A 24,141-nucleotide genomic window follows, 5' to 3' on the forward strand; every position below is an offset into this window, starting at 1 on the left:
GGTAATAGACCATATTCACACGGCGGCCATATTGCCATTAAGTCAATGAAATGCCACCGCAGTTGAATTAAAATGCCACCCCAGTTGAATCTTTGAATGTATATTTTTAAAGCCAACATTTGTAACTCAAATCTTTGCTTCTGGGGGGTCCCTGGAACAAAACATTTTGAGATGGGGGTCCGTGGCCAAATACATATCATTTTGGGAGTCCTTGACATGAAAAGGTTTGAGAACCACTGCTCTATGGACCCGTAGTAGCCACTGGTTTTATATCCTGGTAGGATGTAAAACCAGTAGGACCGGAGCAGAGCGGGGGAACCACTGCACTAATGCATAATATCATTGTTGTCGGGCAGAAACCTCTTATCTCCATATTTAAACTTTTTGTGTTGTTGTCGTAAATCAACACCCCTTCTTGATCAAACTACAGCGTCACACAAAAGTACCAAAAGTAGCAGATCTACAAGCTCGAAACGCAGCGCGAAGCGACGCGTTTCGAGCTTGTAGATCTGCTACTTTTGCTATTTTCTAATTTGAATCCTGAAAAGGAACAGTTTTGGACATATGAGGTTTCCACCCGACAGAGACAATATATATATATATTTATACTCATACAAACTCAAGTTATCGTACACTCAACTTTTTCAAACTATGAATCTCCTTTACCATAATATTCACCAGGTTGTGACTTGCATAGACGATATGTACACATTATTTGGTGAAAGATTGTACAACTCATATCAGTCCAGCTTCAAGTATAGCTGCCAAGGGTCAGATTGTATGTGTGTCTGAAGTACTTCTCCCCATGATGTCATGTGTTAGAGCAGCACCACCACCTTTTGAAAGTATATGTATATATATATATATATATATATATGTATCATCATCAGAAGTACATCAGACACACAGGTCGATTGGTAAAGTAGTTCTGTGTCAAACACAGGCATCATACAGTAGTTCTACACAATATAAGAGAGAAGCTTCTTTTGTCATAAGAACCAAGCTGTAGCCAAAACAATAGATACCGGGGCTGAGAACATTGCATTTGGACTCTTATAATATTATGCAAAATGTCACAACAACTGAACAAACACTCTATAGGAATGAGTACTATCACAATATAGAGCTATGTACACTTATTTTAACCAAAGTAAATCACTTACCCTACCTTTAACAGATACGTTGTAATTCTACCACAATTCATCATCACTATCCATCTGTCCCCTTGCTGAAAACAATATGTTTTAATTCATTTTATATAAGTGCTGGACCCAAGCTGATCATAGTGATCCAGAATGATCCATAGTGTTGCAGTGCCCCAGCAGTCTGTGTACTGGTCCTTATAACACGGTACGGCTGCCCTCAGGTGTGACAAGGTGAACTCTCTGACCCTGTACCCGTGGATCCACCAGTTCAGCAACAATAAGAAGTCCTCAGACCAGACGCGATCCGTCCGCTTCCCAGACGTGAACCCTCAGGGTCTGCCGCCTGACTCTGACTTCTCCATGGTGGCCGGGGACTTCACCGAGGTGTACACAGAGCCAGGTCAGTGTTAACTCTTTAACTCATACATTGGCAACTGGCGGCCCGGGGGCCACATGCGGCCCCCACCTTCACTTAATGCGGTCCGCAGGTTAATATCAGAATACTGATATATCATTGATTTCAGCTGTTATGATTCCAAACATGCAAACATGACCCGCTTGAATTACTTCAGTCTATATTAGTAGCTTAATGACTAGTATTAAAATTCTATTGTCCTTTTTATGTCCAATGTATTTGTATTTAAGTTCATAAAGTTAAAGTTGTACAATGCAAAATCACAACTAACGATTTTTAGCAACCTCTGCTGGTCACTACCGTCACTGCATACAATTTCCCTAGTCCTCGATTACCCAGAATTCCATTCGTTTTCACCGGAAGCCGGAAGCGTTTCAAAAAGCGATCTTTTAATTGTTTTATACTATCTACGGATCGTTTCTCTTAGCCAGTGGAGCATTAGTTACCATGAGCTGTGCTTTCTTTTTCTGTTCTTTTTCGATCTTCCAATCCTACATTATCTTAAAATCAGCGTGAGGTTCCTTTTTGTTAATAGCGCGGTAGTTCCTGGCCAAACAGGAAACCGTTGCGGTAGTTCCTGAGGACGTCGGCCACGACGTCATGACGTTGGCCAGGAACGTCATTTTCCCGGGAAAGTCCCCCCCGTACACGTTCAATAGAAAATATATAAATAAAAGGCTTCCGGGGGTGAAATTCACGGAGTGGGTGTTGTGAAACTTTTGCCACTCGCAAAAGATATACAATTTAACTTTAGTTTTGTTGAAAACGTTACCTAGTATTACTTTAACATAAGTATAACTAAATGCATTTGAAATAAATAAAAAAAAATACTTTTCAGGATTCCAATTCAAAAGTAGCAAAAATAGCCGATCTACAAGCTCAAAACGCGTCGCGCTAAGACGCGTTTTGAGCTTGTAGATCGGCTATTTTTGCTACTTTTGTGTGACATAGAATGCCCCGACAGTATATGCAAAAAGGCCCTCTGGAGTGAGTGTGGAAATATAGTGGCCCTCTACATCATCAAAGTTGCCCACTCCTGCTTTAACCTTTTAACAAAATAACTTTTTGATTTAACAAAAAATATCACTTGAAACCAACCTTTAGGTTGAGAACCCCTGGACTAGTAGTACACATTCATGGTGGTTCCAGACAGAGAAAGGTTTGTTTAGTTAACAGTGAGTGAACTATGTACTGATGGGAACCTTTTGAACCTTTGTCTCAGTTCACCATGATGCAAGGAGCCGTGTTGGTGTGGATTCTATCAGCGCTGGTGTGTGTGGGTACAGGTCATCACCATGCAGGACATGAAGGTAACAGATTTTTCTTTTAAAGATTTATTTTTGGGCTTTTATGCCTTTATGTAGCCTGACAGGAAATGGGGAGAGAAGGGGAGTGTTTTTGCCCCTGTCCGTCCGTCTGTCCGTCCGTCCGTCCGTCTGTCCGTCCGTCCGTCCGTCCGTCCGTCCGTCCGTCCGTCCGTCCGTGTACAGCTAATCTCCGGCACCGTTGGCGCAATCGGCATGAAACTGAGCACACACACTTTGATGCCAGAGCAGAACCTCTGCCCCAAATGTTTCACCTGTTATAGCGCCACCAGGAACAAAATGCCTCAAATTCTGAACGCAGTGTCCGATTGCCGTGAAACATTGCACGCACATTCGTGCTAGGCTGAGGAAGAAATGCCACCCTTTTCACATTGTCCTGTTATAGCGCCACCAGTAGGCCGATTTTTCCAAAACAAGTTTTTGATATTACTCCTACAGATTGTGTCCGAACATCATGCAAATCAGTACACATTATCTCTATAGTCATGTGATCAAGACGGATCTGTCAGATTGTTCATATTACATCCTGATTGGCTAAGTTTGACTTCTACTACCTGGCCTGGTGTAGACCTGTGCTCCGAGGAGCAATTATTATAATTTTTTAAAGTTGTACAAGCTCACAATGCATCATGATGCGAAGTGTTGTGAGCTTGTAAATCAGATATCTTTGCTATTTGTCGTAGGAGGAGGAAGTAAAGGGTTTAAGTGGTTAACAAATCTAACTCATCACCTTCAGATAACGCTGCAGACCAGGCTGCAAACAGCCTCTCCATGGTGACATCAGCAAACAAAGGTTTTGCCTTCAACCTGTACAGGCAACTGGCCGCTCAGACGGACAACCAAGGCAAGAACGTCTTCTTCTCACCCGCAAGTGTCAGCCTGGCCCTGGCAGCCTTGTCTGTAGGGGCCCGGGGCCAAACCCACCAGCAGCTCTTCAGTGGTCTGGGCTTCAACAGCTCCGTACTGACCCAGGCTGACGTAGACCAGGCCTTCCATGGACTTCTGACCACAGCCGACAAGACTTCATCGGAAGACATCAGTGCAGGAACCGCAGTGTTTGTGGACAATAAGTTCAAGCCACAGGCTGAGTTCCTGCAGACCCTGAGTCAGTCCTACCTGGCCGATGGGTTCAGTGTGGACTTCACCAATCCCACAGAGAGTGCTGCTGCCATCAACAAGTATGTAGGGGAGAAGACCTACGGCAAGATAGACCAACTAGTGGAAAACCTGGATCCTGCTACTATCATGTATCTCATTAGTTACATATACTACAAAGGTAAGAAATGTCATCTCTCAGCCGTCATTCAATTCATATACCAGACAGAAATGAAAACAGTTAACTAGTTATTATCAACCTAACCATGGGTAGGGTTAATCTCGAACTACTGTCATTGTCATCTCACTATTGTCATTGTTGTTTCTACATTGTTTTCTGTCAAACAGGAAAATGGCAGACTCCCTTTGACCCTGCAGACACCAAGGAGGAGCAGTTTAATGTGGATGCAGCAACCCAGGTAACACTACTGTCTTACTGAATGGCTTTTTATTAGTTTGTTTGGTAACCACCAATTAGACCTATTTGTTTTGTATTGTATCTTATAGTTCACTATTGTTATGGTTTGATTTTCACCGTTCACTAAGATAATAACCACATAAACAATAGAAATACTGTATGTTTATGTAAATCAGGGAGAAATAGAAGAAAGCAATGGGCAACCCTGTTCACACTTGCTTGGAATCACTTCCTGAAGCTGTTACGTTCCCGCTTTCGTTCATGCCCCCCTCCCTCCCCCCCCCCCCGTACACAGGACGGGAGGAAGGCAGGCTGTTCCCGACTGACAGCTTGCGATTGAGTTATTTTTCATTAGACATGAACGAATCATTTGAACGGATCATTGCCGTGAACGTGAACGTGAACGAAATCGTTCGTTCACTGAAATTAACGTTTTTTATTCCCACCACTACATGACAGTCAGTCATGACGGTGCTTCTATGAACAAACTGTTGTTCTATCAACAAAATACTTCATAAAAACATTGGTGGCCCGTTTAATACGGGGCGCTGCGGCTCCGCTCTGGGTTCTGAACGTTATACGTACAGCTACTACATTGCTGTGAACAGAGTAGAGCAGCAGCAGTGTTTTGCCGGGATTGGCATTGGACCCCAAAAAAAACCTGTCATGAGTCGGGCTCTTCTAATAATGATCCACATGGTGATGTTGTTGCAGGTTCCCGTCCAGATGATGAACACGGAGGACTTCTTCGATGTCTACATTGACCAGCAGATCACCACCACTGTCCTCCGTTTACCCTTCAACAACTCCTACTCCATGCTGCTGATGCTGCCTGACGCAGGTCTGACGGAGCTGGAGGAACACATCTGTCCCATGCACTACGCCAAGTGGCTCAAGTGGATGAAGCCAAGGTTTGACATGACACTTCTTTTTTTTAAGATTTATTTTGGGGCTTTTATATGCCTTTATTGATAGGATAGGATAGCAGGTTGACAGGAAATGGGGAGAGAGATGGGGAGTGACATGCAGCAAAGGCCGTCGGGATCAGGACTCGAACCCGGACCGCTACGCCAGCGGTCCGGGTCATTGACATGACACTTTCTTTTTTTTAAAGATTTTTTTGGGAGTCTTTTTATGCTTTATTTAGAAAGGGATAGGGAACGGCTGACAGGAAATGGGGAGAGAGATGGGGGGGGGGGGGGTGACACACAGCAAAGGTCGTAGGGAACGGGAGTCGAACCCGCTGTCAGGCTGGCATTGCAGCCTAGGGTGCCTGGACCGTCACGCTACGGCCCAGGCCTGACATGACACTTTTAAATACATCCTGTATGCCCTGTTGTTGCAAAGGTTTTCATAAATGTTCACTTTTCATTTTTTACACATTTCTTCGAAAATAGCCAATCTGCAAGCTCACAACGTGTCATCATGACGTGTCGTGAACTTGTAGATTTGCTACTGTTGAAGAACCACTTAACCTGACGTCCAAAATAGGGACGTCAGGTTAAGTGGTTGTTTTTTAAATTAGATTCAAAATTGTGTAAATTACATGTTACTTTAATTTAAAGCTAATAATAATAATACATGACATTCATATAGCACTTTTCAAGGTTTCCAATGGTATGTTTATGTTAGAATATTACTTTCTGTGGCAAGTAATTTTTGTATTACTTTCACAAAACACTTTAAAGTCAGAGATGAATCAATGAATTCCAGAATTATCTTATATAACATGATCATTCTCAATATTTTGTCATACAGTACATAGCCTTAAGTGTTTTGTATTTCCTTTTCAGGAATTACAATGTATTTGTTCCCAAGTTCTCCATCAAGACTAAGATTAACCTGAACGCTGTGCTGCGTCAGATGGGAATAACAGACGTGTTTGGTGCTGCAGCTGATCTCAGTGGCATTGCAGACAATGTGGCTGTGTCAGAGGTAAGAGCTTTGGTGTAAAGTAACTAAGTACATTTACTCAAGTACTGTACTTTAGTACAATTTTGAGGTATTTTTTTTACTTTACTTGAGTATTTCCAATTTTCTGTACTTTTACTTCTACTCCCCTACATCTCAGAGGCAAATATTGTACTTTAACTCCACAGAAAGTATTTGAAAACTTTAGTTACTAGTTACTTTGTAGATTATTATTACAAAACATACAGTAACAACTTCAACCCTATATATATTTTGCCCATTTGAAAATAGCAGATCTACAAGCTCACAATGCGTCGCATCGCGACGCATTGTGGGCTTGTAGATCTGCTATTTTCAAAAGATTTTTTTTAAACTTGTGAAAAGGGACATTCTGCATAATGAGTACTTTTGTTATGCCAATACTTTTGTACCTTTAACTCAACTAAATTTTAAATTCCGGACTTATACTTATGGAGTATTTCTACATTGCAGTATTGATACTTTTACTTTTTCCACCACTGGAGGTAGGAGCTGTCACAATGAATGAGTGTCTGACTGTCTAGTTGTCCCTTCTTTTATATCACAACAAAGGACAGAGACAGTCCATCAGTCCAGCAGCCATCAGGCTCCTCAACCAAGCCCAGTGTTGGCAGATGTACCATAATTATCCTATTTGTACCATCATTTTACCCTCTTTACGATGTACGATCAATAATTAAAAAAAATCCCAAATATATGATAATTTCGCCCTATCACAAAAAAGTGTGTGAATTTACTAGATTCCCTGTCTGCTGCTTCAGGATCCGGTTTGGCTTTTCAAAATAAGTCAGTAAATCAATAAATGACCCTAGATCTGTACTTAGAGGCATTAAAAACACCGGTCAGTCTTTCTAGTCCAGTTTCAGGCTTTTATTTGTGTAAACGTCCAGGAAGTTGCCTGATTCCACGCAGCATAATATGTGATGTGTTTTTATCATGTAGGAGGAATCTCAAACAAGGTTGTTTCTTACAATAAATATGCTATTTATTTGTGAAATTACATATTTCCACATGTGATTCCTCTTTGTTTTGGCTGTGTACGATAGTTTTCTTTTAAATAGGATCATTTTAAGCCTCCGGTACGATAATTGAACATTTCCCATCTGGCAACACTGACCAAGCCTGACCCCCATATGTTGTGTTCTATTCACTCTGACACATTCACACATGGACTACTGGATTACTGACTCATGTTTCACTCTGTCACATTCACACATGGACTACTGGATTACTGACTCATGTTTCACTCTGTCACATTCACACATGGACTACTGGATTACTGACTCATGTTTCACTCTGTCACATTCACACATGGACTACTGGATTACTGACTCATGTTTCACTCTTTCACATTCACACATGGACTACTGGATTACTGACTCATGTTTCACTCTGTCACATTCACACATGGACTACTGGCATGTACACTACAGCAGCAGGGGCTCTCAGACATTTTCATGTCAGGGACCCCCAAATTGAAATGTATTTGGCTGCTGACCCCCATTTGAAAACACTTTGTGCCAGGGACCCCCACATAAGGAAAGATGGGTCAAATTCTTTCAAAAATAGTCCATTTTATTTTTTTCGTAGCCTTGGCCTAATGCATAATACCATGAAACTGGTGGTCCTTGACATGAAGAAGTGTGAGAATCACTGATCTATAATCATTGTTTATGTGCAGGTCGTGCACCAAGCCACGCTGGATGTAGACGAGACTGGAGCCACTGCGTCTGGAGCTACAGGCGTCGGCATCATGCCGCTGTCCTTCCACCGAGTCCCTGAACTGAAGTTCAATCGTCCCTTCATGGTTCTCATCGCCGACTCTGACAACATTCTGTTCACGGGAAAGATCGTCAATCCAACCCAGTGAGCCATAGTTGGCTTTAGACGGGTCTAAAAGTGGTCTAAAAGTGAACGTTTTTTCAACGGCTAGGCTTAGCCTAGACGTTAATTAGCTGTTTTTTAAGCGTCTATATAGGCCGTCTATATATAGCTGTTGAAATGATGTTGTTTCAACGTCTATGCTAAGCCTAGTCGTTGAAAAAACGTTCACTTTTAGACCAGTTATAACCCGGTTTTAGCCTAGTCGTTTAAACATAATCTGTTATGATTTTAGTCTAAAATTTAGTCTAATTTAGTCTAAAATATTATTTTAGACCGAAAAATGCTCAGTGGGAAACATCTGATGAGACAAACTGTCTGTTCACATTCAAACACAGATGTTGATTGTCAACATATTAAATCCTCTCAAAACCCAGTTTCTTGTGGACCCTTCATTTTATAATCCTGACGTCTGTATTGTTTGTATTTGGTTCTTGGCTTGCTGAGTAGTTTTAAATGTGAAGTCAAGTGCAGACCTGGGATAAAATATATGTTTCTAATTATGCAGTAACTGAAAGTAATCCAAGATAAAAAATTGTATGTACAGGCAATAAGCATACTTTCATGACAAATGGAAATATTTTGCTTTTTTGTGTGCATTTCTGATTCATTTCAATGTCAGTGTAGAATCTGTAGACAGTAAAGCTAGGAGAGAGAGTCGAGGAGGGACATACAGTACAGCAAATGGTCCTGCCGCTCCGGGAATCAAACAGGGACTTGCTGTCAGGCCTAACGTATATTGGCCATAACGTATATGAATTCAAATATTACAATATCCACCTCATATAGTGGATTCAAATATTACAATATCCACCTCATATATTGGATTAAAGGACGACTTCACCGATTTTCAACCTCTCAGTCTCTTCATATAATTGGTCCTCACTAATACTCATGATAAAATGGTAAAAAATAAATCTACTCGGTCTGTGTCTCAGAGGAGGGCTATGGACAGTTCAGAGTCCCGTCTACCAGAGACATCATCAATGGGGAATCAAAGCTAATAGAAACTGCAGGCTTTCTATTCCTGGAAAGTTGCAATGCAATAAAAGAAGCCATTGTTCTCGTGTTAATAAAAATCTAAATAAAAAATGTGAAATCTTGTTGAAAAAAAAAATCATGCCTAACGATGATGTCACTGGTAGACGGGTTTCTGGACTGTCCACAGCCCTCCTATGAGACACAGACCTAGTAGAATTTTTTTTTACCATTTTATCATGAGTATTCTTGAGGACCAATTATATGAAGATAGGTTGAAAATCGGTGCCCTTTAAGTATTATTCAACATAAATTCTTGGGTAATTGCATAAAGTTTGACTGACATTATAGTTCATTACTAACAATTTATTTTCACAGTCTTTGAACATTTATCAAAACGTTCACCTATGTACTGTAGGTTAAACATTATTTTAATGTAGTGCCACATTAAAATTATTTAGCTTTTTCCCCCGAACAAACGTCAAATTCCTCCACTTCCATCACAGTAGATTAAAATAAGTCAATATATTTTGTTGACTTGGGTCTATATAGCCTACTTGGTCCCCTCCTTTTTTCCCTGTACACCGAATCTCTTCACCGGAAATAACTGATCTACAAGCTCACAATGTGTCACAATGCGATGCCTTGTGAGCTTGTAGATCTGCTATCTTCGCCGAATGTTCACCTACTTGCTTAATGTCCGCCTATTATAGAACAGCGATACTATAGAGTTCAGAGATAACCGTTCAAATGTAGTTAAGTACTTATTATGTTATGTACTTAAACTTGAACTGAACTGAATTAAAGATAATGAAATGAGGCTTGTCTTTATTTTCTTTAGTTTTTTTATTGACCATACCCAAAACATATTTATAGGCGTGGTAAAATCACATTTAATATTTACATTATTTACAGTATTTTACAGTATGAATAGTACTATGCCACAAGGTGGTGCTCTCTGAGCATAGCAGTCAGTCTATAAACACCATTAAGGAGAAATATCAATCAGCTGCTCTTTCATCTCTGTCTCCAGCTGAGTTACAGCTTCTCCAGTGACTTCACATCATGTTCCTTTGTTCTTCTGCAGACTGAGGAGCTCCCTCTTGTGTGTGGAAGCATCCATGACAGGCTGCAGGTTCCTCCTTGACAGTGGTGTTAAGTAACTAAGTACATTTACTCAAGTACTGTAGCCTACTTAAGTAACATTTTGAGGTATTTTACTTCAATGGAGTATTTCTGATTTTCAGTACTTTTACTTCTGCTCCAATACATCTCAGAGGCAAATATTATACTTTTACTCCACTACAATTATTTGAAAACTTTAGTTGCTAGTTACTTTGTCGATTTTGATTATTATTACTGTAACCGGGTGGAGTTTTAGTGTATGTCTTTGACACTTGATTGTGGTTTATTGTTTCATTGATATGAGTGCAGGTGAAGATTTGGTGACTCAGGATTGGTGAGCCACTCTGATGATTCCAACCAATCATGATCTGGGCCTGCTTTTAAAAGCAGGAAGTTTGCAAGTAGGAAACAGATTTTGTAATGGGTGAGTAGAGTGTGCATATAATAAAGGAACAGCCGCACTCTCTTCAGTTATATTCTTGATTTATTCTTTAAGGGTGAACAGCCGCAGCAAACAGGTCTATCTAGAGAAACGGACGCCTTTCGGCACGTCGGCCTTCCTCAGCGTTTCAAACTAGAATACATCAAACAGGATGTGACATATAGCTATGCGATAGTGTACAGCTGATTCTCATTGGTGAATACAATTCACTTACAATTCATTGTACTATTAATGTTTACATTAAGCATTACACATAGTATTTGTTTAGTAAAAATATTCTTAAAGTTTCCACAAACTCCACAACCAGAACATACAATTCATAGAAAACATTTCATAGAAAACAATTCAATAATAACTCTTCATTCAGTCCCTTAGGGAACTCAGTATTTAATGCATGGATCCAGTAAGCCTCCCTTTGTAATAGAACCCGGTCTCTGTCCCCACCTCTTCTCAGTGGGTTGACTACTTCTAAACCTTGAAATCTTAGTGTACATATGTCATGTTTAACCATATTAGTAGTGCCTGGCAACTGGAGACTTCTCATCTTTATTTCTATGACTCTTGTGCTCTGTAATTCTGGTTTTCAATTCTCTTTTGGTCTTTCCCACATAGCAAAAACCACAAGGGCACTTTAAAAGATAAACTACATATTTTGTCTTACTTGTAATTCTCCCTTTTGACTTTAATTTTTTTTTACCATTATGAGGGTGATAAAAAGAGTCTCCTGTTATCATGGCATTACAATTAATACAACCTTTACACAGGAAATTTCCTGAGGGTATAGTAGATAAAAAGTGTTGTGGTTGAATATACACATCATTTTTTATTAGTTTGTAACTTAAATTGTTTGCTCTCTTGTTTGCAAAAATTGGGGGGGGGGGGGGGGGGTGGAAAAGGCTTTTCCTACCACAGGATCACTGGACAGTATATGCCAGTGTTTTTTGACCACCTGTTTAATGGGTTGGGAGATGGGGGAAAATGTGGTTGTCATAACTATAGGTTGTCTGTTTAAAGCAAAAGAAGATTTAGGAGCAAGGAGACTGGTTCTATCAAGGGGCTTGATTTTAGACTTACTATTAGTTCAAATATTTTCGGTATAACCCCTTTCTCTAAACCTACTGCACATTTCTGTAGACTGACTATCAAAATCAGATTCACTGTTACAGATTATTTTAAGTCTTAACATTTGCCTATACGGTAACCCTCTTTTTAGACTAGAAGGGTGATAGCTAGAAAAATTAAGATAGTTGTTTCGATCCGTCTTTTTCCGGCACACTGTTGTCTGAATCCCTCTGTTTGTTTTTTTAACACATACATCTAGGAAATGAAGAGCACGCCTTCTCCTGACGGTAGTATCCGGGTAGGAGAGTTGTCTTCATTGAGTAGAGTGTGCCCCAGTGTCACCAATATGTTGTTAATGCTTATCGTAATTCTGAAGTGAAATAAGGCTAACTGATTTGAGTGTCACTGTGTAATGATGTTGCACATTTATGTGCACTTACACTCCTGTGTGAGGCAGGTTTCTGCATTAAGGTGCACTTCACTCTGCTCACCTGGGTAAGAATGTTTATTGTATTACGTGCACGTAATGTTAAGTATGTATTGAATTATTTTATTGTTTTTACCCACTATATTAATGTATTGGTCCTCTGAACTGCTCACCTTGATGCCATGTCAGGGCATTGTTGAGTGCAGTATAGCCTACTAATTATGTGTTTATTTTGCAGTGAAACTATTAACCTGATGAGTTGGTGTGATGTGTTCTACCTGCTCTTAATGATGCACCGTATGGAGGCAAACATGTGATTGTGTTAAAGGACCGGTTTCATATTGGCAGTGGCCTAATTGTGTGTGTATCTATTTAATGTGAAATACATTTTATAATTTGTCAATCATGGTGTCTTCACTAAAGTCCCCAACCCAGTTTTAAAGCTCTGTAAAACAAACCCCCTTTTTATGTTAAGCCTTAATTGGCTTGTTGGTGAAATTCCAACTGGTGTAGTCAGTAGTTTTTATGTATTTTAGTAATCCCTTTTTTGGCCAGGAGGTTACATTACAAAACATACATTATCCACTTCAGCCCTATATACATTTTGGACATTTGAAAATAGCCAATCTACAAGCTCACAATGCGTCGCGATGCGACGTATTTTCTTTGAGAACTTGTGAAATGGGACATACTGCATAATGAGTACCATTACAGTCATTACATACTATAAAACTGATAATCATCTGATTGTTTGACCAGATCCGAAGCCGCTATGAGAATTATCCAAGAAGTAGGTAAAACCGATATGTATGAGTGAAATTTAAGAAAACATGAGGCCCAATTTGTTTCTTATTCCTTTATTGATATTGTGACATTCCATTCAAACCAAGCAAATTAAAGCCAAAATAACATCTGAACTTCAAACCATTCATGATCAGGGGTGCAGATCCCAGGGGGGAAGGAGGGGACATGTCTGACATGTTCCTCCAATAAAGTCTTATCTTATCTTTAAATAAATGATATAATTTAAAATTATATTTAATAGAAGCTGATTCCACTTTTGAAATCATTCTCACATACAGTAAACACAATACTTTGGTGGTTTTGTTTTTGCTACCCGTGTGTCCTGATCAATAACTGCCAAATAAATGAATCCACAAGCTTCATCATCATCATCATCATCACTTGTCCACAGAGCTATTAACTAGTTTAATGAGTGAAGTTCAGCCAATATGAACGGATAGAAACACAACAGTGGAGCTGAAAAACGGAAAGATAAATAATACTGACCAAGGAATATTTTGTTCTTTATTTTAGTAAAGTTTGCACGACCTTTCTGTTATTAACTCTCATCGTGTCACTGTCACAACACAGAGCGCTCATTCTCCTTATTAACATAATTAAAATTAATAATTAAAACCTCATGGGAATTCAAATACATTTATTAAACTATTTATTTTTAGTTATGCTGCAGGACCACATTGAAACAAGTGTTTCATTACACTTTAATGTGTTATCCTAGGTTTAAGTTGTTTTGTGATTTTGCTCGTATATCTTTTACCAAAATCAAATCGAATCTCAAATGATGAATTAATGTGAAAGTATCAATGTTTGTAAGTCCTGCAGTTAAACATGGAGCCATGTTAATGTGTTTGTTGTTAAATCACGTGATGTCAACCTATAATGGATTATTTACATCATAACATAACATTATAGTTTGTTTCATGCATTGAACATGGATTTGGTGTTTAGTTTTTTATACCAAATGTCAGACAAACTGTAATCATTGTGACCATTATTAGTTAGTTTAGAATCCTAGCATTAGCTCTATGTTGGTGATATTATTGATCATGAGAAGATTCCTGTGGTTCCCTCCTAAATTGTAATGAGATCTGCTCCCCTGCTCGTGATTAGTGATTACATACAAATCATTACATATAAATCATGTGGCAGACTGTGGCAGACCACCATTGTCTAATTTGGGTGGACCCGGGTATACCCATCACCTCAGACCACCCTAGAGGGTCCAGGTCCACCCATCATCTCAGACCACCCTAGAGGGTCTAGGTCCACCCATCACCTCAGACCACCCTAGAGGGTCTAGGTCCACCCATGTCATAATGATCATAACACATTCATTATCACACACTATAAATGATTACAGAATAAATGACTTATGGTCAATTATAGAATAATAAAACCTTTTTCACAAACATGGCTGACTGACTTCCATTCAGATGGATATTAATATTAATGTTATGAAGAACTCTGATTGTGTGTGTGATCATTTATTTAATGTTTCAATATAGTTTAGAACTGAAATATTATGTTTGTGTTTTCTGACGACAGAAACTATACAAAGTCATTTGATGAACCACCCACACTAATTGGGACTCCCATTTCCTTTGGTGTGTCGCCCAGGTGGCGCCTAAACCCTGACCTTTAACCTCACAAACACTATGCCTAAACCCAAACTTAACCCTAACCCCTTTAACCTCACAAAGAAATATGCCTAAACCTAACCCTAACCCCAACCTTTAACTTCACAAACAATATGCCTAAACTAGCTGTAGTATACAACCCTCGTAGACGTATTTATGATTCTGACGTCTTCAATCTACGAGAGTTGTAGGGTTCACGCCCCATGGAGACCTGGACTTTCAGCACTATGCCCCGTAGACACTCCAAACATGTACAAATGTGAAAATAAAGGTGCTTACCCCCAAGCACTACGGCTCTACGGGGTAGTAGTTTAATGTAATAATCCATATCTTTCAATAAAGAAGTGTTTTAATGCCGTCTGTGGCCGATTCTGTCGGAAGTTCCCAATGGGCGGTAGTGACGGGTAGTGACGGGGCGCATCCGGTGGAACCCGGAATTACACTAAATGTAAACAGGAAGTAAACGAGGGTGAAAAAATGGCGTTCGGCCACAGACGGCATTAAAACACTTCTTTATTGAAAGATATGGATTATTACATTAAACTACTACCCCGTAGAGCCAGTTAACATTTGGGGCTTGGGGGTAAGCACCTTTATTTTCACATTTGTACATGTTTGGGGTGTCTACGGGGCATAGTGCTGAAAGTCCAGGTCTCCATGGGGCGTGAACCCTACAACTCTCGTAGATTGAAGACGTCAGAATCATAAATACGTCTACGAGGGTTGTATACTACAGCTATGCCTAAACCTAACCTTAACCCTAACCATAACCTCAGAGAAACTATGCCTATAAACCTAACTTTAACCTTAACACTAACCTTTAAATTCACAAAAACTATGCCTAAACCTAACCTTAACCCTAAAAGGTTGATGATGTCATCATTGTGCTGCTGTTACGACTATTTAAAAGCTGATTGGACACACATGTATTTCTTCCTCTCACACCCAGGTGTTCTGTGAAAAGACAATAGACCAATAAGAATCAGAATATATTAACTGTGTGAACATGTTAACACTTTAGAATAACCTTCCCTTATAATAGTAAATTAATCATTCATAAATTATTAATTTAAATAAAAAAAAGATGTGTTATTCATAACAGTTGGTTAATGATTTACAACTATGCTATAAATAGTTAATAGATCATGAACAAGTTATTAGTAAACTACTTAAAAACCTAACCTCCCAGCACCCTCCCTGCAACTACAGTAACCATCAAAGTAGAAACAACTCAGTCCATTCAAACAACATTTGACCAATACTTTGTCAATAGTGTATCTTAGTAGGAAGGGCAGCTCAGTTGGTAGAACACTCTCCTTTGGACCACAAGGTTCTGTCTTTGATCCTGCTAGTGATGGAATGATCAGTGTTTTCAATGAACTGAATCATTGGGTACAGTTCACTGACATGTTGTGTTCAATGTATTGAATCATTGGGTACAGTTCACTGAAATATTGTGTTCAATGTACTGAATCATTGGGTACAGTTCACTGAAATGTTTTGTTCAAATGATTGGCTCAGAGTTTGGCTGCATTGTGTCGTCTCTTCACTTCCAGACTGAATCACTTGAACGTCCTCTCAGGCTATGGGATCTAAACTCCTGCGTCATGTAAAACATGTTTATTTGAATGATGATGAATGGTCCAAACTACACTGTTCACCAAGATGACCCCCCCCCCCATCTGACCACATTGACCTCAGTGTTGTCTGATACAACAAATCAGTTGATTATTACATGTGATTATTAGATTCATTATTATAAGAAATTAAGCAGAAGACACATGATAATGTGAATTCACACGACCGGGATGGTTTACCAGGCTAGTTGTTTCACTTCTTACACAAGCATGTTGTTTTGTGTATGTTTTCTCGTTTTATACACTTTTATACATTAAAACTGTATATATGTATATATTAAAAAGTTTAGTAAAAAGAAAGAGGAAGTGAACCTGGGTGTGTGGGAGGAGTCTAAAGATTCTCATCATTGGTTGTCGGCACCAGAATACGACCTGAAGAAGAGAGAGAGACCGTTAAAACAGACACACAGATACATCCTATGTACTGTATTGTGTGTATTTCTCGATAAAATGCATAAATGTACACACAACACAATAACACAACAACATTAGGGTTCAGTCATCAGGGTCACATGTTGCATCAGAACTAATGTGAACATTTGACTCTTATTTAAGACTAAATGTGACAACATAGAAGACACTTTGACCTCTAACAAGGTCGTCTAAACTGGTCTAAACCGGTTAAGGTTCTAAACCAATATAAACCAATTTAGGTTGTGGCTTTACATGTTTGTTTGTTTGCATTTCTGTGAGGGTTCCACATGTCATGTGATCCTCTGTTGATATGACCTAATTTCTTTCACTGTTAGTAGATTTATTAATTTTACATGTTTATTAAACATGTTAATTAAACATGCTAATCACCTCGTTTCTTCCACTGGAAGTAGATGAATCCAGACAGGAACAAGACCAGACCCAGAACCAGACCTGATGCTCCCATGGCCACCTTGTTCTTCACTGACTCTGGCGTGGAGTCATCTGACAATACAAATATGATATTATATTCATTATATTATTACAGTAGATTAGAATACCTTCTCCTTGACTGACTCTGACATGGAATCATCTGTGTCATTTTAGTTTTGAGCTATAACCATTATTTTATGATCTTTGATCATTCAACCCAACCCTTGATGTGACTCTAGTCACAGAGACTTACCCCCCCAACCCAACCCTTGATGCTGAGTGCCAAGCAGGGAGGCATTGGGTCCCACTTTGATAGTCTTTAGAATGACCCGGCCAGGGATTGAACTCCAACCTCTCAATCTTAGGGCAGACACTCTAACCACTAGACCATTACCATGACCATTGCCATAAAACAGAGTGTAGTATAACACATTACAGTAGATTACAGTATAGTACAGTATAGTACAGTAGATTACAGTAGAATGCAGTATAATACAGTAGATTACATTAGATTACAGTAGATTACAGTAGATTACAGTAGAATGCAGTAGATTACAGTAGAATGCAGTATAATACAGTAGATTACAGTAGATTACAGTAGATTACAGTAGATTACAGTAGAATGCAGTATAATACAGTAGATTACAGTAGACTACAGTAGAGTAGAGTAGAGTACAGTAGAATGCAGTAGATTACAGTAGATTACAGTAGGGTAGAGTAGAGTAGAGTACAGTAGAATGCAGTAGATTACAGTAGATTACAGTAGGGTAGAGTAGAGTAGAGTACAGTAGACTACAGTAGATTACAGTAGAGTAGAGTAGATTACAGTAACTGACCCCAGTCCATCTTGATAGGCGCGGTCAGGCTGGGATGTTCCACCATGCATGTGATCTTCTCTCCTGATCTGTAAGACATACACAACACACACACACACACACACACACACACACACACACACACACACACACACACACACACACACACACACACACACATACACACACACACACACACACACATTTTTCTGCTGATGATCCTCTTCAAAAAGCACAGCATGTTTTCTATCTGAGGAGGATGATCAGTATCTATACGCACAGTGTGTGGGGCAGAGGGGGGGGGCACCACGGTGCAGAGGGGGGGAACCACGGTGCAGAGGGGGGGCACCACGGTGCAGAGGGCGGGCACCCCGGTGCAGAGGGGGGGCCCACGCACCACGGTGCAGAGGGGGGGCCCACGCACCAGGGTGCAGAGGGGGCACCAAAATGAGTCACGCCGCTCATTAATTAGCACTATTAGGACAGATTGCGAAAGTAGACGATCTACATGCTGAAACGCGCCGCGATTCGACATTGATCCGTTATCTTTGTTGTTATTTAGTTTTTTGGAAAAAAAAAAGTGTGACTATTTTTGTGTAGGAGTGTGAATGCCCCGCTGGGCTCTCCTCCGCTCTAGTGTTCATTGTGTATTCCACTATTCCCTCCACATTGCAGAAAAAATAGGAAGGCAAGAGGCAGAAGAAACTTAGTATGTGTGTGTGTGTGTGTGTGTGTGTGTGTGTGTGTGTGTGTGTGTGTGTGTGTGTGTGTGTGTGTGTGTGTGTGTGTGTGTGTGTGTGTGTGTGTGTGTGTGTGTGTGTGTGTGAGACTTAATATTAGCCTACCAATTAATGGGCCATTTTCAGCAAGTGAGTAACACTTGTTCTATTTTTAAAGAATATATGTATAGGTGTCTATTAGGTGTGTATTTCTATGTATAGGTGTCTGTTAGGTGTGTACCTGGGTGTGTACTCCAGGTAGGAGTGGTACTGGTAGTACCAGTCTCCATCAGACAGCTCATCGGTAGAGGAGAGGCCAGAGGTCAAAGGTTCTTTCCCTATCCACCAGGTCACCAGGATCACTTTAGGATAGAAGTCGTAGCTGCTGCACCTCAGCATGTGAGTGTGTTCACCACGACGAGGGGGAGTCTCTGACTTCAGTCTCACTTTGGGCTCCACTGGATAAATAAGTAAATTGTATAATAAAAATAAAAATTATTATTATTATCATTATTATTATTATTATATAACCGTCATAGGAAAATGTCATTATCATGATCATAATGATGATAATGAATGATTATAATGATCCAGAAAGCTGCACGCACTTGGTCTTCAACCAGCCAAAATGTTCGTATTTGATATGATACTGTTTAGACTGATGATAGGTTCTTGGTTTACCTATGATCCTAGATTATTATTTCTATATATTTGATGTATTAACTTGTGTTTTGCTTGCTGTGAATCTCTCTGGATTAAGAGCGTCTGATAAATGCCTGCATTGTAAATTGTAACTGTAAATGTCAGTGTTTGGCCACCAGATGGCACCAGAGAACAACGTTTCATAGAGTACTGTAGATTCTACCATTGTCTACAGTTTTCTACAACATAGAATTTTATATAACGTAATTTAAACATATTAAATAGTTCACAGTTACACAGTGCTTTACATAAACAACAATAAACCAGCAATATCATTTAATGAACATTGCTCAAATTAATAAGAGTAAAAACAAACAAAACAATACACATAATCCTGTAAAATAAAAATAAAAACATACAAAACAAACTAGTAAAGACAATCATTAAAATATAAAATCAGGTGGTGAAATGAAGTGTATAGAGGTGTGTTTTAGCCTGCATGGTTCTTTTTAACGTTAATTTAAAAACATTAATCCTGGTGTCTCTGTTTTAGGCAGGTCATTATATGAGGGTGAAAACACTCAGAAATAGATCTATATGTTTCATTTATACTCGGTGTACGATGGTGACACCACATGTTGTGAGCTTGTAGATCTGCTATTTCCACTGCGTGACAGCCTGTTCAGATAGTATAAATCAAGAGGATCTGAAATGTGTCTGAGTGTCTCAGCAGATTAAGTAATGTTTTATAATCATTATCAGATCAATATTAACACCATTAATCATCTCTGAATAGAATCATGTGATTTCATGTTATAGTTTATGAGGTGATGAGTGTTGAGTGCTGCTCTGAGATCAGCTCACCTCTCTTGTTCAGAGCAGAGTAGGCGATCTCAGCGTTGAGTTTGCAGAATCCCTCTCGTTGTGCTCTCATCACACGCAGTAGTGTAGGATCTTTATTGAGGCGCTCTGCGTTCTTCACACCAAGCTCAGTGTATCCAACATACTGATCTACTCTACTGTCCCACCTGACCAGCTCATCACCATCGAAATTAGATGACTGTATGTACTGTATGTCCTTCAGCTCACTGGAGTTAAACACACAGCGGTTAGCCTCATAGTACACATATCCATCTGGAAATAGACAATTAAATATGTCATTGTGGTGCGCTGGGGGGGGGGGGGGTGCACTATGCGTGCAGGTCACATGCACGCAACTTTTTCTATTAATTGATTCATTAAACGACCATAAAACAACTGTAACAACACACTCTACCAGCCTTCAGTGGTGGAAAAAGTACTCAAAGGTTTTACTTAAGTAAAAGTATCGATACTGCAATGTAGAAATACTCTGTTTCTGTTACAATTAAAAGTCTGGAATTCAAAATACTTGAGTAAAAGTATAAGAGTATTTGCATCAAAATGTACAATGTATCGAAAGTAAAAATACTCATTATACAAAATGTCCCATTTCGAGTTTTCAAATGTATACAAATCTTTTGAAAATAGCAGATCTACAAGCTCACAATGTCACACTAGATGGCTGTTCTCAAATGGCCGATATAGGGCTGAGGTGGTTACTGTATGTTTTGTAATAATAATCAAAATCTACAATGTAACTATTAACTAAAGTTTTCAAATACTTGTAGTGGAGTAAAAGTACAACATTTGCCTCTGAGATGTAGTGGAGTAGAAGTAAAAGTATTAGAAATTGGAAATACTCGAGTAAAGTACAAATACCTCAAAATTATACTTAAGTACAGTACTTGAGTACATGTATGTAAAGACTATACCAAAATCCATTTAAAAAAAAATTGCTTCTCACTGTTAAAAGCCTCTAATTAATTAGATTATTTCCCAGTCCCAGCCCTAATTGTGTTATGTTACGTTGTTGCTGTCCGGCAGAAACCAGCTAACTCCATTTTTCCGCTTTTGCATTTTATTCCATAAATCAGGGCCATTGAACACCCTTTACGTCTGTGTGTTGATTAAAAAATTATAGAACTAATGAAAAGTATTAAAAAGTGCTTCTGACAAAACCAGCTAACTTCATTAGATCCTCAAACTTTCTGCTAAACCAGCTAAGTTCACCAAAGGGGGGTGGAGTTAGCTGGTTTAGCTGACTCCAGGCTCCACCCCCTTTTGACATCCAACCTCATTGTGAGCTTGGAGATCCATTCAGCTGTTCTTATCAATGATGAACAAAACCTCCTAACTCCACTTTTTTTTTGTCATTTCCTGAAAAATGAACATTTTGGAGTTAGCTGGTTGCTGCCGGACAGCAGAAATATGTTTTTTTTTTATGGTAACTGTTGTATAATCGTATTATCTTGGATTTTGACATGATTCATGTCTTTTAATTGAAAATCCTAAATAATTAAATTAAAGTGTGCGTGTGTGTGTGTGTGTGTGTGTGTGTGTGTGTGTGTGTGTGTGTGTGTGTGTGTGTGTGTGTGTGTGTATGTTCGTGCATGCTTGCGTGCGTGCGTGCGTGCGTGCGTGCTTGCGTGCATGCGTGTGTATATATTCAACTGTTTTAGTTAATATCTATTGTGTTAATAGTATTCATGTACCTTTCACTGGTGGTTTCTTCAAGGCAGTGCGAATGGTGTCCAGGTTGGCTTTGCAGTACGCCTGATAACCCAAAGCATTTTCATAAGCTCCTGGGAAGGTCATTGGAGCCACAAACGGAGCCACCACCTCCTTCCCTTTGTTGAAGTCTGCATAGAACATCACTTCACCATCCAGTCCCATCATGCTCTCTTTATATGAGTCTTTAACTGTGTCTGAACAGCTATAGACTATAATCTCCTCATGGAACACTAGAAAATAAAACAAAGATGAAATTAAATTCAACAACAAAATTCTTCACACGTGACAATAACACATAATCATCAGGTTAAACAATCATGTTTGGTTCTTATATGAAGTGAAAGGTTGGATATTAAAAGAAGCTTCCTGTCAAACGTTTTATTCACACTGAAACAGATTCAAATGTTTTAATGTCTTTTTTTTAATTTTTATTATGAAAGTAATTCATACGGAATGATGTATTTCATGATCGATCATGATTTCAGGTCACAACAACAACCCAGGTATCAAATCATGTCAGATTTCTAGTGTGACGACGTCTCCACGCCCCGCCCACCGCAGCGTCCGCTCGTCAGGACCCGACGTCTCCGTGTCGTCCTTGATCAGCGTTTACCGTGCGCAGCGCCGAGCGACCACCCGGCGTAGCGGTAACTAAGTACATTTACTCAAGTACAATTTTGAGGTAATTTTTTACTTTACTTGAGTATTTCAAAATTTTAGTACTCAGTACCTCAGAGACAAACATTGTACTTTTACTCCACTAGGCCTACTATTATTTCACAACTTTAGTTACTAGTTACTTTGCTCATTATTATTACAAAACATACATTACCCCTTCAGCCCTATATATATTTTGGCCATTTGAAAATAGCAGATCTAGAAGTTCACAATGCGTCGCATAGCGACGCATTGTGAACTTGTAGATCTGCTATTTTCAAAAGACTTTTATACATTTTAGAGTTAGACGATAACTTGTGAAACAGGACATTCTGCATAATGACTAGCCTACTTCTACTTTTGGTACTTTTCTAGTAATGACTACTTCTACTTTTGGTACTTTTCTAGTAATGACTACTTCTACTTTTGGTACTTTTTCTTTACCAATAAATAATAAATGATACTTTACAATAATAAATAAGTAAAATAAACCCCACACGGTGTAACATTTCTTTAACAGTTAAAATAGCATATTTTACATAGCAGCAGTAGCAAAGAGGTATAAGAAATGTACAACCATATAAGTGCAACACTCTTGTATGATGAAATATGGAGATGTGAGGTTTCTGGAATCCCCAGGGTTCTATAATAGGCCCCTCCTCCTCCCTCTGCACAAAACCCTCATTTTCATGATGTATTATATTATATTCTCCATATTTCATGATGTCACAACAACAGTTCCTAACATCTGTTTTAATTTGTATGTATTTGGACCAACATTCAAGATTCAATATTGTATATACAGGTAGTAAAAGGAGGGTGTGTGTGTGTGTGTGTGTGTGTGTGTGTGTGTGTGTGTGGGTGTGGGTGTGGGTGTGGGTGTGTGTGTGTGTGTGTGTGTGTGTGTGTGTCTGTGTGCGTGTGTGCGCATGGTTGTTTGTGCGTGCATGTGTGTGTGTGTGTGAGTGAGTGAGTGAGTGTGTGTCATTTGTTTGTATTGTGCATTTTTCATATTTTGTTTTATATGATAACAGTAGATATAAATGTATATTTAATATAATAAAAGTGTTGTACTTACTTCCTGGGATCGCTTTGACATGAAGTACAGAGGAGAGGATGAGGAGGGTGGCTGTAATCTTCATCACCACTGATCAAAACTGAACTGAATTTAAAAGATGAGAATAAACAGATCAGAATAAACAGATGTTTACTGAAAGAGAAGTTCTGGAGTCTGAAAGAGAATGAAGGAGGACTCGTTCTTTAGTTCAGAAGAATCAGCCAATCAGATTAAAGATATGATGTTACATCATCTGTTTCCAGAAAGACGACAGTCTGTATTATTGCACATAATCATGTATGGTATATAGCTGCTGCTTATGCACCTTGTGTCTCCTCATGTACATACTGTACCTTATGCACCTTATGTCTAACCTCATGTACATACTGTACCTTATGCACCTTATGTGTCCTCATGTACATACTGTACCTTAGGCACCTTATGTCTCATCATGTATGTACATACTGCACCT

At 39.2% G+C, this 24,141-nt stretch overlaps 2 protein-coding genes across 2 annotated transcripts; one reads left to right on the plus strand and one right to left on the minus strand.

Annotated features, from left to right (window-relative positions):
* The first annotated feature begins 1,415 nt into the window (after nt 1-1,415).
* Nucleotides 1,416-8,583, plus strand: LOC308087917 (alpha-1-antitrypsin-like protein GS55-MS). Its single transcript, XM_080432164.1, has 7 exons — nt 1,416-1,545; nt 2,783-2,870; nt 3,622-4,161; nt 4,329-4,399; nt 5,113-5,309; nt 6,192-6,333; nt 8,030-8,583. Exons 2-7 carry the CDS (start codon nt 2,789-2,791, stop codon nt 8,216-8,218), a joined length of 1,221 nt encoding a protein of 406 aa, XP_080288290.1. The 5' UTR covers nt 1,416-1,545; nt 2,783-2,788; the 3' UTR covers nt 8,219-8,583.
* A 4,527-nt stretch (nt 8,584-13,110) lies between these two features.
* On the minus strand, nt 13,111-23,828 carry LOC308087936 (H-2 class II histocompatibility antigen, E-S beta chain-like). The gene is made up of 8 exons (XM_080432195.1): nt 23,691-23,828; nt 21,937-22,185; nt 20,228-20,497; nt 18,963-19,179; nt 18,024-18,091; nt 17,146-17,259; nt 16,654-16,713; nt 13,111-15,658 (listed from the first exon to the last, which is right to left on the minus strand). Exons 1-7 carry the CDS (start codon nt 23,752-23,754, stop codon nt 16,673-16,675), a joined length of 1,023 nt encoding a protein of 340 aa, XP_080288321.1. The 5' UTR covers nt 23,755-23,828; the 3' UTR covers nt 13,111-15,658; nt 16,654-16,672.
* Nucleotides 23,829-24,141: the final 313 nt, after the last annotated feature.

This window comes from Gymnoscopelus braueri (assembly GCF_963280865.1).
Source record: "Gymnoscopelus braueri genome assembly, chromosome: 7".
NCBI lineage: Eukaryota > Metazoa > Chordata > Actinopteri > Myctophiformes > Myctophidae > Gymnoscopelus > Gymnoscopelus braueri.